General features: G+C 38.5%; 1 protein-coding gene across 2 annotated transcripts; it reads left to right on the top strand.

Annotated features, from left to right (window-relative positions):
* Positions 1 to 1,078: 1,078 nt before the first annotated feature.
* On the top strand, positions 1,079 to 10,783 carry TLR6 (toll like receptor 6). Of its 2 annotated transcripts, XM_074322354.1 has the most exons (3): positions 1,144 to 1,182; positions 2,792 to 2,892; positions 7,385 to 10,783. In XM_074322354.1, the coding sequence occupies exon 3, from the start codon at positions 7,454 to 7,456 to the stop codon at positions 9,839 to 9,841; it is 2,388 nt and encodes a 795-aa protein (XP_074178455.1). In that variant the 5' UTR covers positions 1,144 to 1,182; positions 2,792 to 2,892; positions 7,385 to 7,453; the 3' UTR covers positions 9,842 to 10,783. The 2 variants fall into 2 exon arrangements, with proteins under 2 accessions (XP_074178462.1, XP_074178455.1); XM_074322361.1 differs by lacking the exon at positions 2,792 to 2,892 and having other exon boundaries at positions 1,079 to 1,182.
* The last annotated feature ends 5,418 nt before the right edge of the window (positions 10,784 to 16,201 follow it).

The following is a 16,201-nucleotide window of genomic DNA, read 5'->3' as shown; positions in this document are numbered from 1 at the left end:
ATTTTGGATATTAACCTCTTATCTGAGGCGTTGTTTGCAAAAATCTTCTCCCATACTGTTGATTGCCTCTTTATTTTGTCGATGGTTTCTTTTGCTGTGCAGAAGCTTTTTAGTTTGATATAGTCTCATTCATTTTTTTATTTTAGCTTTTACTTCCCTTGCCTTTGGAGTCAAATTCATAAAGTGCGCTTTGAACACAAAAAATCCATAAATTTAGTACATATGTTTGCTTCTATGCATTTTATTGTTTCAGGTCTTATGTTTAGGTCTTTGATCCCTTTTGAGTTAATTTTGGTTCATGGTGACAGATAGCAGTATAGTTTCATTCTTTTGCACGTGGCTTTCCAATTCTCCCAGCACCATTTATTGAAGAGGCTGTCTTTTCTCCATTGTATGTTTTTGGCTTCTTTGTCCAAAATTATCTGTCCATATTTATGTGTTCAGACTCCTTTTTTAGTTCATTTGACAATATCACTGTAAAATTATTCTAAATGCCCTTTAGAAAATTGATTTTTTAATTAGTTCTGTAGAATCTCAGTGTTATTATTTTAGAATCTAGAACTATAACCTCTAATAATACTAAATATTGGTTGAAATGTGAAGAAACAGGGTGCAATTTTCCCCAGGTCTGTCTATATATGTATCAACTTCTAAACTTTCCTTGAAAGTTGATTTTTTTTAAAAACACAAGAACAAATCTTGGACCTACGCTCATTTTATTTAAATTGCATCCAGCTATGCTAATGTTCCAGAATTGCTTGATAATTGTAGTTGCAATTATTTTGGAAATGGTAAGTATGGTGATAATAGAAAACAAGCACGTTCAATAACTTTCCACTCCGGTGACAATTGCACATTCAGGCTGCAAACTCTTACAGATAAATGTTACCTTAGAAACACTTTTCTTCACACCGAAATTATCATAAGCTGCTTGCTCGTATGAATTTAAAATTTTGGTTACTGTTTTAGTCTGTAGCCCACGGAAACCTGCTGACTCACGTGCTTTGCAGTAACCTTTGAAAGGGGAATTCACACATAGGACTAATTCCAGAGAAATCCAACAGATGGCATAAAACTGTTTCTGTGGTATTGCTTTGCCTAAGCTAAGGACTTGCGTTTTGTCAAGCGCTTATTTTTCTGCATTTAGAAGTTATTTTCTCTTCTTCTGAGAAAGAAATCTTGGTAAGTAAGCAGGCTTTTGTGGCTTTTTCAAATTATGGTATAATTACTTCAAACAAGCAAGATCGTGTAGGAAATAGTAATGTTTCTTTGATACTTTTACAAGATGATTTTAAGTTTTGTTTCGTTTTTTAAGATGTTGCAAGTGTCCTTTCAAATATACAAAAAAGATGAAGATGTGGCCATCTTGAAAAGATATAAAAGTAACTAGCATTTGTAGTCATAGTTAAGGGAAAAAAACTAACCGATCATATTTATTTCTTCGGCTTTTGTCTACACTTTCTATGTTCAGCTTTTCTATTTCCTTGTTTTCAGTAGTTTATGCCACTGATAAGGCACCTATTACATAGAAGATATCTTTATAGTAGACATAAGTGTTTGATCTCCCCTTTCACGTGGTTCTATAATTGGTTATTTGTATCTGTCACTAATTTATAAGCATTTTGAAAACAAGGATTCTGCCAGTACTATTCGTATTCATATCCCCAGCATGTAACACCCAGCAAAGTCCTGGCACATAGTACACTCTGAATAAACATTTATTAAATGGAGGAGGTGGCAGAGAATGACCTAGAACTTGCTTTTTTCTGGGTCTCTACCTAAACTTTAACAATAAAACAATGTTTCTCTTGCGTACTTGTTGACTTAGTAATTGACTCACACTTAACCTCACTTAATGTTTTTCTGATCTTTCCTTTCTGGTAGTTTGAATTTTTGTACATCCTATTTACCGTGGTTTTATTCTTGAAATACAGCTTCTTCCATCTTCTTTTTTTCTTCCTCTTTTCATTTGATACATTAAAGAAAAAAACAAAACTTTTATCTTTTATCTTCCTTTAAAAAGAAGTTGTGAACTCTCTGATCTTCCACTCTCATCTCTTTTTGTTCCTCTCCTTTATTTTTTCTTAAATATAAAATCTCCTGGCTGGTTTGTTGAGTGTGTACACTAGGAACTGCTTGAGGGTATAAACGCTCTCAGAGGAATATTTGTGTTATGGGGCAGGGTACTAGTATAAAGGCAGCTGATCAACTTTCCCACGTGGTGGCTAAGTTTCAGTCGCCTGAACACAGACACCATGGAGAGGGACCTTTAGATGGTGGGTTCTCATTCATTAATGTCAATTATCTAGCATCATATAGAATAAGTTTCTCTCTCTCCCCCCCTCTACACACACACACACACACACACACACACACTATACAAGCGTGTTTTTTAAAATATAAAATATTTTTACATTAGCTGTATTTTAAGACAAGCTTTTTTGACTTCTAAAATTAGAAATTTTGGAAATATACAAAAGCATAAGAAAGAAAATTAAATTTATCTGTGATTCAGAGATCCAGAAATAACCACTATTAGCATTTGATATATTTCTTCCCATTCTTTTTCCCCTAGGCTTTGTGTATATGTCAAGTTTTAATTATATTTTACAAAATTAGAATCCTACCACATATACAATTTTGTATTCTTTTATTCACTTGACATTATATTGTAGACATTTTTTTTTTTCAAAAGTGCAGTATTTGAGGCTGTGTATTATTCCATGTTATGGGTGTGCCATAATTGATCAAACCATTTTCTACACTAGACATTATCTTTTTTGTTTTCCAGTTTTCATCATGTCATGAGCAACCTCATAGTAATATTTTTATGTGTATCTCTGATCATTCCTTTGGAAGCAAATTCTGAGAACTGGAATTGCTAAAATAAGGGTAAGCATATTTTTAAGGAATTTATGTATGTGACCAAAATTCAGAAAGGTTGTACTAATTTTTCATTTCTGCCAGTAGTAAATGAGAGTTCTTATTTCTGCCTCTCTCTCCCACTTGAAAGGACCCATTATAAACGATGAGATTACATTGGGCCAATCCAAATAATCCAGGACACTCTTCCTATTTTAAGGTCAGCTTATTAACAACCTGAATTCCAGCAGCAATGCTAATTCCCTTTTTCCATGTAACAGCAGATTCACAAATTGGAATTAGGACGTGGATATCTTTGTGAAGCTAGTATTCCATCATAGTCCAATCTGCTTTGTGATTTCAGAGTCTTCTCTCAGTTTCAGCTCCCTAAAGCCTTCCCTTCTTGCGTGTGTGTGTGTGTGTGTGTATGTGTGTGTGTGTTTAGACTATTCAAGATCTACTCTCATAGCAACTTTCACGTATATAATACAGTCCTGTTAATTACAGTCACCAGGCTTCACTTTAGATCCCCAGAACTTATGTCTTGTATCTGGAAGTTTGTACCTTTTGACCATTTCCCCATTTCCCCTCTCTCTAGCCGCTGGAAACCACCTTTCTACTTTCTGTTTCTATGAGTTTGGCTTTTTCAGATTCCACATGTGAGTGAGATCATAGAGTATTTGTCTTTCTCTGACTTAATTTCACTTAGCGTAATGCCCTCAAAGTCCATCCATGTTGTCACAAATGGCAGAATTTCCTTCTTCTTTATGGCCGAATAATATTCCATTTACATATATTTCACATTTTCTTTACCCATTCATCAGTGGACTTAGGTTTCATGTTTTGGCTATTGTGAATAATGCAGCAATAAACATGGCACTGTCTTTCAGGTAGTGATTTTATTTCCTTCAGATATATGCCCAGAAGTGGTATTGCTGGATCATATGGTATTTCTGTTTTTAATTATTTGAGGCGCCTCCTTACTGTTTTCCATAGTGGCTGCACCAATTTACATCCTCAGCAATAGTGCTCAACGGTTCCCTTCTCTTCACATCCCTGCCAACACTTATCTCTTTTCTTGATACGTAACAGCCATTCTCGCAAGTATAAGTTGATATCTCAATGTGGTTTTGATTTACATTTCTCTGATGATTAGTGATATTGATCATCTTTTCATGTGCCTGTCAGAGATTTGTACGTTTTCTTTGGAAAAATGGCTAATTAGGTCTCCTGCTCATTTTTAAATTGAATTTTTTGTTTTGCTTTTTTTTCTATTGGGTTGTATGAGTTCCTTATATATTATGAGTTCCTTATCAGATAACATGGTTTATAAATATTTTCTCCCATTCTGTAGGTTGACTTTCCATTTTGTTGATTGTTTCCTTTGCTGTATAGAATCCTTTCAGTTTGATATAGCCCGACTTGTTTATTTTTGCTTTTGTTGCTTATGTTTCTGGTGTCAGATCCAAAAAAATCATTGACAAGACCAATGTCAGGGAGATTTTTCTTTGTGTATCCTTCTCAGAGTTTTAGGATTTCAGGTCTTATAGTTAAGCGTTTAATCCATTTTGAGTAAATTTATGCGAGTGGACTAAGTAAGATAGGGTCCAACTTCATTCCTTTACATGTGCATATCATTTTCCCAACACCATTTATTGAAGGGACTATTCTTTCCCCATTGAGTATTTTTGACTCCCTTGTCAAACATTAGTTGACAATTTATGCATGGGTTATTTCTGGACTCTCAATTATGTTTCATTGGTCTTTGTGTCTGTTTTTATGTGAATACCATACTGTTTTGATTACTATAACTTTGTTTTTTCTATTCTGTGAAAAATGCCTTTGGAATTTTTTATAACAATTCAATTGTATTGAATTTATAGATGATTTTGGGTACTATGATAGTATGGACATTTTAACAATATTGATTCTTCTGATTCATGAACACAGGCTATCTTTCCATTTATTTTCATCTTCTTCAGTTTCTTTTATCAGTGCCTTCCTGTTTCAGTGTACAGGTCTTTCATCTCCTTGGTTAAATTTATCCCTAGGTATTTTATTCTTTTTGATGCAACTGTAAATGGGATTGTTTTGTTTATTCCTTTTTCAGAGAGTTTGTTGTTAATGTACAGAAACACAACTGATTTTGTAGGTTGGTTTTGTATCCTGAAACTTTACTGAATTTGTTTATTCGTTTTCTAAGAGGTTTTTGGTGGAGTTTTTAGGATCTCTCTATATAAGGTCATATCATCCGCAAACAGAGATAATTTTACTTCTTCCTTTCCAAGTTGCTTTTTATTTCTTTTTCTTACCTAATTGCTCTGGCTAGGATTTCCAGTATACGATGTTGAATAGAGGTGGTGTGTGTACTTCTTGCCCAGTTTTTATCTGGGTTAATCATTGTGTGATGGAGAGTTGGAAAGTGGTGGTCTATAGAAGGAAAACTGTGATGTGACCCACTCACATTAGTACCATTGGGGTAAAAGAAATGCTACTAAGTTACCTGGTTGTTACTCAAACTTTGTGTTTGAATCAGAGACAAACAGAGAGAAGGATAAAATTTCTTCATACCTTTCATCAGGGAGTCTATTTTCCTGAGACAAAGCTTAAGTATGCTGGTTTCCTTAATACAGCTCAATTACTTTTTCATGAGTGTAGATGCTTTTGGATCCTGCCATTAATTTTTCATCTTTCTTTGCTTTCAGTAGCAAGGTGGGTTTTTCAAGCATTTCTGTGTTTTCTTGGGTGTTTTGAAGGACAATTGGGAGAGGCTGTATGGGAGGAGAAGTTAAAAGGATCTTTAAATATATGCCATTTTTAAAAAATTAAAGTATAATTGGCTTTTTAATAAACCATATGCCATTTTGTAATGATACTCCCCCAACCCAGAAGAGTGATTACTCTTCCAAAGAATGGTTCATTGAAACCCTATATATCTCTTAACTATTTTGGTGTTTCCCTCAGGTAATGAACAGTGGATCTTTTTGTTAATAAAACTGAACTAGTCAAAATCTGCTCTCAGCTAGTCCTTCTACATAAGACCCTATTTAAGAAATGTTGTTATCTGCTCTTGTTCCCTGGGGGCTCCTAGATGCTTTTTTGGTGCAGATCAGATCCTGAATGGGATCCAGTGAGCCTCAAAGTTCCAACCCTTTGTCCCGGTGGTAAAAATGGGGTCTGTGGGCTCATGCACTTGCCTCCACCTCCTCAGCTGTAATCTTTTCTCATTCACTGATTGTCACAAACATCAACATCTATGCTATGTTGTAGTGCAGTGAGACTTTCTGGGCTCTGGGGAAACTATTATCTCTTACATACAGCCGCGTTAGCCTTCTAAATTCTTCATGTACTTTTTTTTTAAAAAAAAACATTATTTATTTCTTACAGTCATCCAGTAGGTTGATACTTTTATCCTCATCTTCTCTTTTTTTTTTTTTTTTTTTTAAAGATTTTATTGGGGAAGGGGAACAGGACTTTATTGGGGGAACAATGGTCAAATTGTTGTCCTTTCAATCTTAGTTGTAGGGGGTTCTGTTCAGCTTCAAGTTGTTGTTCTTTCAGTCTTAGTTGTGGAGGGTGCAGCTCAGCTCCAGGTCCAGTTGCTGTTGCTAGTTGCAGGGGGCACAGCCTACCATCCCTTGCGGGAGTCGAACCGGCAACCGTGTGGTTAAGAGGACAGGCTCCAACCAACTGAGCCACCCGGGAGCTCAGCGGCAGCTCAGCTCAAGGTGCCGTGTTCAATTTTAGTTGCAGGGGGCGCTGCCCACCAATCCTTGCGGGAGTCGAGGAATTGAACTGGCAACCTTGTGGTTGAGAGCCCGCGCTCCAACCAACAACTGAGCCATCCGGGAGGCAGCTCAGCTCAAGGTGCCGTGTTCAATCTTAGTTGCAGGGGGCAGAGCCCACCATCCCTTGCGGGACTCGAGGAATTGAACTGGCAACCTGGTTGAGAGCCCACTGGCCCATGTGGGAATCGAACCGGCAGCCTTCGGAGTTAGGAGCACGGAGCTCTAACCGCCTGAGCCACCGGGCCGGCCCCTTCATGTACTTTTTAATATTTATCTATCTTTTCCTGTTTTATCAGTGTGTCAGCTGTGGTTTGATGTTTACAAATTATCAAGTGTTGAATCCTGTGTCTCTGAATTTGTTGCTTCTAGTCTAATGTGAACTGGAAAAACACATATCCATTTTTATGGGAATTGTGTCAAAAATGGGATCCTGTGACCAGAAAGAGTATATATGTTATCCCACTTGTCCCTCGCAAGCTTGTAACAGTACTTCTAACTTCTACCTGTAGGTGGTTCCAGGCAGGTGTGATTGTGGCACTCTGGTGTAAGCACAGGATGCTACCCTGTGGCCACCACAGCTGCTGCCATTGCTGCTCTCAGGACTCCACCATAGGAGTTAGGTGGCATTATGACTGATAGGAATAAAGACATCATTGAGATTTTGTACTTAGTAAGTGGAGGTTTGATAGCAATTATCCAATCTTCATACATGTCCATGTATATTATATTTCTAGAATTTGGGTGCACATCTAGATGCTCTGAAGAACAGCAACAACTCTTTGGGAGATAGCCACTTCAACATCATGGTCAAGGACAAAGACTCTGTTGTCAGAAGCTTTCATTTTGTTTACATCGTAACCTTTATAGTTGGAAACATAATCCAGTCCTCTGATGAAAGTGAATTTGCAGTGGACATGTCAAACTGCGGCCTTACTCAAGTTCCGAAAGGCCTGCCAACAAAAACCGAAGTCTTAGATATGTCTCAGAACTACATATCTGAGCTTCACCTCTCTGACATAAGCTTGCTCTCAGGGCTGAAAGTTTTGAGACTTTCCCATAACAGAATCCAGTGCCTTGATATTAGTATTTTCAAGTTCAACCAGGATTTGGAATATTTGGATTTATCTCACAATCGATTACAGAAGCTATCTTGCCATCCTATCACCAGTCTCAAGCACTTAGACCTCTCATTCAATGATTTTGATGCCTTGCCTCTCTGTAAGGAATTTGGCAACTTGATGCAACTGAATTTCTTGGGATTAAGTGCTACAAAGCTACAACAATTAGATCTGCTACCAATTGCTCACTTGCATCTGAATTACATTCTTCTGGATTTGGAAGGTTATTATGTGAAAGAAAATGAGGCAGAAAGTCTTCAAATTCTGAATACAAAAACTCTTCACCTCGTTTTTCACCCAAATAATTTATTCTCTGTCCAAGTGAATATATCAGTTAATAGTTTAGGGTGCTTACAACTGACTAATATTAAACTGAATAATTACAACTGTCAGGTTTTTATTAAATTTTTATCAGAACTCACTAGAGGTCCAACCTTACTGAACTTTACCCTTAACCATGTGGAAACAACTTGGAAATGTTTGGTTAGAATTTTTCAATTCCTTTGGCCCAGACCTGTAGAATATCTCAATATTTACAATTTAACAATAGTTGAAAGCATTGGTAAAGAAGATTTTACTTATTCTGAAACAGCACTGAAAGCATTAAAAATGGAACATATTACAAACAGAGTTTTTCTTTTCTCACAGACAGCATTATACAGAGTGTTTTCTGAGATGAACATTATGATGTTAACCATATCAGATACTCCTTTTATACACATGCTTTGTCCTGAAACAACAAGCACATTTAAATTTTTGAACTTTACCCAGAATGTTCTCACAGACAGTATTTTTCAAAAATGCTCTACTTTAGTTAGATTGGAGACACTTATCTTACGAAAGAATGAATTAAAAGACCTTTACAAAGTAGGTCTCATGACTAAAGATATGACATCTTTGGAAACACTGGATGTGAGCTGGAATTCTTTGGCTTACGATAGACATAACAGAAATTGCACTTGGGTTGGGAGTATAGTGGTGTTAAATTTGTCTTCAAATATACTTACCGACTCTGTTTTCAGCTGCTTACCTCCCAGGGTCAAGGTTCTTGATCTTCACAATAACAAAATAAGGAACATCCCTACAGACGTCACTAGTCTGGAAGCTTTGCAAGAACTCAATGTTGGTTTCAATTCTTTAGCCCACCTTCCCGGATGTGGTAGCTTTAGCAGCCTTTCTGTACTGGCCATTGACGACAATGTAATTTCCAACCCATCAGCTCATTTCTTCCAGAGCTGCCAGAAGATTAGGTCTATAAAAGCAGGGAACAATCCGTTCCAGTGTACATGTGAGCTAAGAGAATTTATCCAAAGTATAGGCCAAGTATCAAGTGAGGTGGTAGAGGGTTGGCCTGACTCTTATCAGTGTGACGCTCCAGAAAGCTATAAGGGCACCCTACTAAAGGACTTTCATGTGTCTCCATTATCCTGCAACACAGCTCTGCTGATTGTCACCATTGGGGTAACTGGACTGGTGTTTGCTGTCACTGTGACCATCCTCTGTATCTACTTTGATCTGCCCTGGTATCTCAGGATGGTGTGTCAGTGGACCCAGACCCGGCGCAGGGCTAGGAACATAAATTTAGATGAACTCCAAAGAACTTTCCAGTTCCACGCTTTTATTTCATACAGCGAACATGATTCTGCCTGGGTGAAAAATGAACTGGTTCCATGCCTAGAAAAGGAAGATATACGGATTTGTCTCCATGAGAGAAACTTTGTTCCTGGCAAGAGCATCGTGGAAAATATCATCAACTGCATTGAGAAAAGTTATAAGTACATCTTTGTTTTGTCTCCCAACTTTGTTCAGAGTGAGTGGTGCCATTATGAACTCTATTTTGCCCACCACCATCTCTTTCACGAAGGATCTAATAACTTAATCTTGATCTTGCTGGAACCCATTCCGCAAAACAGCATTCCTTGCAAGTATCACAAGCTGAGGGCTCTTATGACAAAGCGGACTTACTTGGAATGGCCCAAGGAGAAGAGCAAACGTGGACTTTTTTGGGCTAACATTCGAGCTGCTTTTAATGTGAATTTAACACTAATCACTGAAAACGACGTGAAAACTTAAAAACAAATGTCAGGAAATCCAACTTCAAAAACCATCATAAAATTGAATTCTGATGAACACAGTGGTTTTAGGTTATTGTCTAGATGGTGCCTGTGTTATCTATGCATTCTGGAAAAGACTTAATGACAGTTGTGTTTCAACTGATCTGGGGAAGTAGGTTGGGGGTTGAATTGGTGCTCAAACTTACCAATTACAGATAATTCAGTCGTGTTCTGTTTCAAATTGAAATGGCCTCTTAAGTAAATGCTCATTCAAAGACTTTTCCTCTCCCTCTTCTTTCCCAAATGGATTCTTTGTGAGCAGGAATTTATGGGACTTCATGGCAGCAAGGAAAGAATCAACCTCAGAACTGTATGCAGTGGTCCTTGGAGTGTCCTATGAATTCTCACTGGCCTTGTTACCAGAGATTGAAAGGGTCCCTGATACATGTCACAGGACGGAATTCCAGGACATACCAAAATATTAATATATGCAAACAAAGACAAGCAAGCCAAGGATTTATTAAAAGGAAGAAAACATTATAGTGTACTCTCAAGATGGCGTGAAAGTGGACAAGTCCAGGAAAAAAGGCAACTGCACCGAAGAACAAAGAAATTTAGGCAGGTGTTCCCAGGGCTTTCTCAGGACAGGTCTTTACTGTTGATGACCACTCCTTCCTGTCAGGAGGTAGGATTCCCTTGTAGGAACTATCTGGACAACACTGGGGGTGAAGATTGTTCCCTGCCTGCAAGGCTAATAGTGTTAAAATCCATTACAATTAGCCGTAGCTGCACCTTTTCTTAGGACAGATCTCATCTCCTCTTTTCTTTGTTTCCCCTCACTTACTCCTTCTCCTCCTTCTCTTTCTCTCCCCTCTCTCCCCATGGTGCCTGTGTGAAGGCAACTTAAATGTTTGAGGAAAAATTAGACCAATTATGGAAAATAAAGTAGCTTTTTACTTCACATCTGAGTAATACTTTATTAAATGTTTCACCTACTACATAAAAATGCAGTAGTTTGTGTGTATACAGGAAAATATAGCCTTAGTCATAGGCTGTTGAGGCCAAAGATGGATTTACCTACTTGCAAGGAAACTCAGAGCTAAATTTATTTGTAGCTGGTTATTGAACAATACTTTTCTGGTTGTGTTAGAATTTTGGTGAATGCCTCAAAGCTGACAAAAGACACATTTTAAACAGAGGTATTAGACACAGCCAAGCTGAACTTACTGAAAAATAGCAAAAAGAGATCAGTAACTATCAGCCCATATTACCTATCTCCAGAAGATTAAACTCAAAAGGGTGACAGGGAGTCATTAAGTAGAGGTTGTAGACCTCTGGGGAGATTGCTTTGGATTTCTCCTAAAGGTAAATGAGAGGGGCTCAAAGCATAGTGACAGAGTAGTTTGGCAGCCCACGCCCAGCTTGAAAGCTTGCAGAGTATCAGAAATGCACAGTCAAGTACAGCAGACAGGGTATGGTATATGAGATCTCTTGGAAGAGCTGGATGAGTGTCTCCTTGAGTTTTGGGAGTGGGTGGGCCTTGTGAACATAGAGATTGGTAAGTAACGCTTTACAAATATAAGTGCTTGATAAATATTGACTGAATAAACAAGCACTTCCCTTCTGGAGATTTCCAAAGGCAAGACGTTGCCTTGGGCAGCCCAAAATGGCAGAGTGAGGAGAGAAAGGAAGAAGTCATTGCAATCTGCTCTTTCATTATTTGGCATGGCAAATTTCCAGTGAGTTGCTGGGATTGAGTTGTCCTGATGAGACCTCAGCTATCCTGAAAGCCTTTTGTGCAAAGGGACTATAGTGGTAAAAGGCCATGGGGTTATGAGGAAGAGGTGCATGGTGGTGGTGTTGTGCGTGTTTTGGTTGCTGCAAGAGGCCAGAGAAAGTGCCACTTGCATCAAGGAACTGCAATACGGGATCTGCCTGAAGCTTCTGAATAACGCACACATGCGTCCTGTGAAAGAGCCAACATTTGGACTCTGCCATAGTAACAGGCAGAGGAATGATGGCCTGTCTGCCTTATACAATAGCTCACTGCAGGAAAACTTGCTCCTGTCTAATACACTCTTCCCTTGCGGTGGTCTGGGGACATCCAGAATATAGAGAAGGCAGAGAAGATGGAGGAAGAATAAAGACACTTGTTACCGAACTCAGGTTCAGTGCCGCTTGCCTCCCGAAGAGTTCAAAACACTAGAGTGACAAGGGTTGGTGAGGAGAAAAAGTGTCCTTTATTCTAGATGCCAGCAGCCAGGGAAGATGGCAGACTCATGTCTAAAAAACCACCTTCCCCGAGCCAAAATGATTAAGAGGTTTCATTGGCAGGTAGATGGGAAAGAACAAAGGAAAGCAGGCCTCAGGGCTGATAACTGAGAAGTCCTCTCCTGGACTCTTCTGAGGCCTCAGGTCTGTCTCAGTGTTACGTTAAATCTTACTGTCTACAGCCGGAAAGTTATCAGGACAAACTGCCAGGGAGTTGAGATCGAGTCCTGGTACCTGGGCACCTGAAGATTAAAGAAGCCATTTTTTTTTTTCAGGTTAGGATGTTAATTAGTAAGGTATGGGTAGCCTTGAGAAAGGGAACCAATGGAGTTAGTTAATCAATGAGGGGGAAACAAAGAGAAAACAGCTGAATATCATGATAAACCAAACTGTAAACTGGCTAAGTTTAATTACATTGATCTACCGAATTTCACCCTTACACACTGACTCTACTCCCTGCAAGAAAGGCTTGAATTCGGGCAAAGCAAAATTTTGAATTAGGTGTGAGACTGATGTTAATTTGGATTGGTCTGGACCTTTTCATGAATGAAATAGAGGTGCAGTTACTAGAATGCGACTTATCACTAAAATCTATGAGATCTGCCCAAAATTCAGGCTAGATCTTGAATAGATCCTGGAAGAGGGAGATTCAGCAAAATGTGGTTATAAGGCAGTGGTTAGAAAAGGAAAGCCCTTTCCTTCTGGACTTAGCTCATTCAATAAACCAGTTTCATAATGTATAACTGTAAAGAAATAAACCTTAATGAAATTTAATTAGAGACATCCTCAGTCTGCATTAGCTTTTCCTTGCTCTTCAGAGGGCACTGACTTTCCTTCACAGGCCCTCTCCCAAATGATAAAATTTCCTCTGTTGGACTGTTTCCTAAACTAAAATAATAATTAGTAATAATAGTAATAAAATTAAAAACCCACCAAAAAGACCTCCCCAAAACAAAACCAAAATAGCAAACAACATTCACACCTTCTAAATGATTACGTATTTTAAAATGGTTTCAGTATTTCCCACAAAATATTCTTGACTTTGAAATTACCGAATTTTGACATTATAAACTAGAACTAAACAAAACCTACAGTTTTTTCACATATGAAAACACCCACACATTTCAGACTTATGAAAGCTCAATCATAAGAGATCGCTTTGTTTCTTTAGGTAAAGATTTTCTATCTCCAGGAATCCTGGTTCCTCTGTTGAATTCTTCCAGCTGCAGGTAGCAGACACCAACTTAAGAAAGGAGGTGCTTATTTCAAGGATACAGAGACGTCTCACAGAACCCAAAGACTGAGACACAGCTGAGCTCAAAGGAAGTTTGGAAGCAGAAACAGTAAACTGCCCAAACCTTCTCTCTGTCTCTAATCTCTCCAACACAGACCAGTTAGCTGGGAGTAGGGATGAGGATTGAGTAGGGCAAGTGGGATTGCCTGCCTTCATGACCAGCATCGAGAAGGATGGTGTATTGGCTAGTCACTAGGGCTGCCATAACAAAATACCACAGGCTGGGTGGATTAAACAACAGAAATTTATTTCTCACAATTCTGAAGCCCCGAAGTCCAAGATCAAGGTGTCAGAAGGTTTGGTTTCTCTGAGGTCTCTCTCATTAGCTTGTGGATAACTGCCTTCTCACTCTGTTACCAGATGACCTTTTCTATGTGTGTGCATACAAATCCCTGGTATCTCTCTTCTTATGAGAACACTAGTCATATTGGATCAGGGCCCCATCCTTATAACCTCATTTAACCTTAATTATCTCTTTAAAATCCCTAGCTCCAAATGCAGTCACATTCTAAGGTACTGGGGGTTAGGGCTTCAATATAAGAATTTTGGAGGGGACGCAGTTTAGTCCATAACAGATGACTATGCAGATAAATTGAAAAATGTTTTGACAGAAATATTTAGTTGTCACTAATACCCATTATTACTTTATTTAATACTAGAATGTGCAGGCTTTATCAGGGAACCTGACACCTCAGCTATAGACTATATTCCCAGCCTCCCTTGCAGCTTGATGTAGACATGTGACTAAATTCTGGGCAATGGAATGTAGCTAGAACCTAAGTGCCACTTTGGTTCATGTCTCTAAGCAAGATGAGTATGGATTCCTTTGTACCATCCACCTTTCCACTGGATAAGAGACAAGAACCGGAGGAGCCCTCTAGAACTTGGAGATGAAAGCCACAGGTTGAGGACATGCTCCTCATCCTACCATTCTGTGTTGCCCAAGTCAGCCTCTCATCATGCCCTGAACTGCTCGTCTCTAATGTGAGAGAAAATAAACTTCCATCTCATTTACGCCACTATACTTTTGGATCCCTTCAATACAGCATCTTCAGCTGCATCCTCATGATACATTTACAACAGTTATAAATAACACCAGAAATTGATTCTGTTACAGTTCTGGAGGCCAGAAGCCCAAAAACAAGCTGTAAGGATGGTTGGTTTCTTTTGGAGGCTGTGAGGGACAAATGTCCCATGCCTCTGTCCCAGTTTCTGGTGGTTGCCATCAATCCCTGGCATTGCTTGTCTTTTAGCTGCATTTCTCTAATCTCTGCCTGTCTTCACATGGCATTCTCCTATACGTCTCTGTCTTCTTTTCTGTCTTTTATAAGGTCACGCTCATTGAATTTAGGGCCCTCCTTAATCCAGTATGATCTCATCTTGATCCTTACCTTCATTATATATTCAAAGAGCCTATTTTCAAAAAGGTCACATTCTGAGGTTTCAGGTGGACATGAAAAATGTTTTGGTGGTGGTGGGGGATAGTACTCAACTCATTACCCTGGGGTTGCATGGCTGTCTCTGATGACATGGAGACTCAGCCAGTTGTGGCAATAGGGGGAGAGGGGAAATGCTATTTGGGGAGAGAAGAATAATAGGAGCTGCTTGGGAAGCCAGAGGTGCAAAAAAGGGAGAGAGATTGGCAAAGAGAATAAATGAATGGGTGAGAGAGAAGGGGAGATAGTGACTGGATGACTGCGATATAAGTGGGAGACAGTATATGTTTTAATGAGAAGGAGAACACATAAACCAATGCTGGGAAAGGAGGAGGTCAATTTCCGTGGAGATTTCTGGAGATTGATTTAATTAGGAAGGAATGAGAATAAACTACAGGCAGTGAAAGAGACCTAACGGGATTCCTAAAGCCACTAAGACTTTCTGAGGATTTTTAATTATAGGTAGTTTATGAGGAATGTCAACAAAGTCTAAATATGAAGTTGTTTTTACTTTCTTCCAGTTATTTCATCAACTGGATTCTGAAATTCTCCCCCTTTTTAATTAAATTTATTGGTGGTAACATTGGTGAATTAAATTATATAGGTGTCAAATGTGCATTACTATAATACATTATCTGTATATTACACTGTGTTCACCATCCAAAGTCAAATCTCCTTCCATCACCATATGTTTGACCCCCTTGAACACTTTTCTATCTCCCCCTCATCCCCTTTTCTCTCTGGTAACTACTATACTGTTGTCTGTGTCGATGAGTTTTTGTTTATTTTGTTCATTGTTGCTTTCAGTTTTATATCCCACACATGAGTGAAATCATATGGTTCTAGACTTTTTCCATCTGATTTATTTCACTTAGCATGATATTCTTAAGATCCATCCATGTTGTTACAAATGACAGTATTTCATCTTTCCTTATGGCTGAGTAATATTCCATTGTATATCTGTACCATATCTTCTTTATAGTCTACCAGAGCACATTTCAGTTATTTCCATGTCTTGGCCACCATGAGTAGTGCTGCAATCAAGTGTTGAAGAGGTTGTGGGGGAAAAGGAACCCTCATACACTGCTGGTGGGAATGTAAATTGGTACAGCCACTGTGGAAAATAATATGGAAGCTCCTCAAAAAATTAAGAACAGAATTACCACATGATCCAGCAATCCCTCTTCTGGGTATCTACCCGAAAAATTTGAAAACATTTATTTGTAAAGATATACATATCCCTGTGTTCATTGAAATTCTCCCCTTCTTGTCCTTTAATATCTCAAGCAGATTTCATAGTTCTCCAGTCCTTTTGAGGTATTAACAGTGCAATCTAGTTTAAAATGTTTAATCTCCAACTACACCTTAAACGCATTGC

This window comes from Rhinolophus sinicus, linkage group LG02 (assembly GCF_036562045.2).
Source record: "Rhinolophus sinicus isolate RSC01 linkage group LG02, ASM3656204v1, whole genome shotgun sequence".
NCBI classification, from domain to species: domain Eukaryota; kingdom Metazoa; phylum Chordata; class Mammalia; order Chiroptera; family Rhinolophidae; genus Rhinolophus; species Rhinolophus sinicus.
The sequence above is the reverse complement of the archived record's forward strand: the minus strand, read 5'-3'. Positions and strand labels throughout refer to the sequence as shown.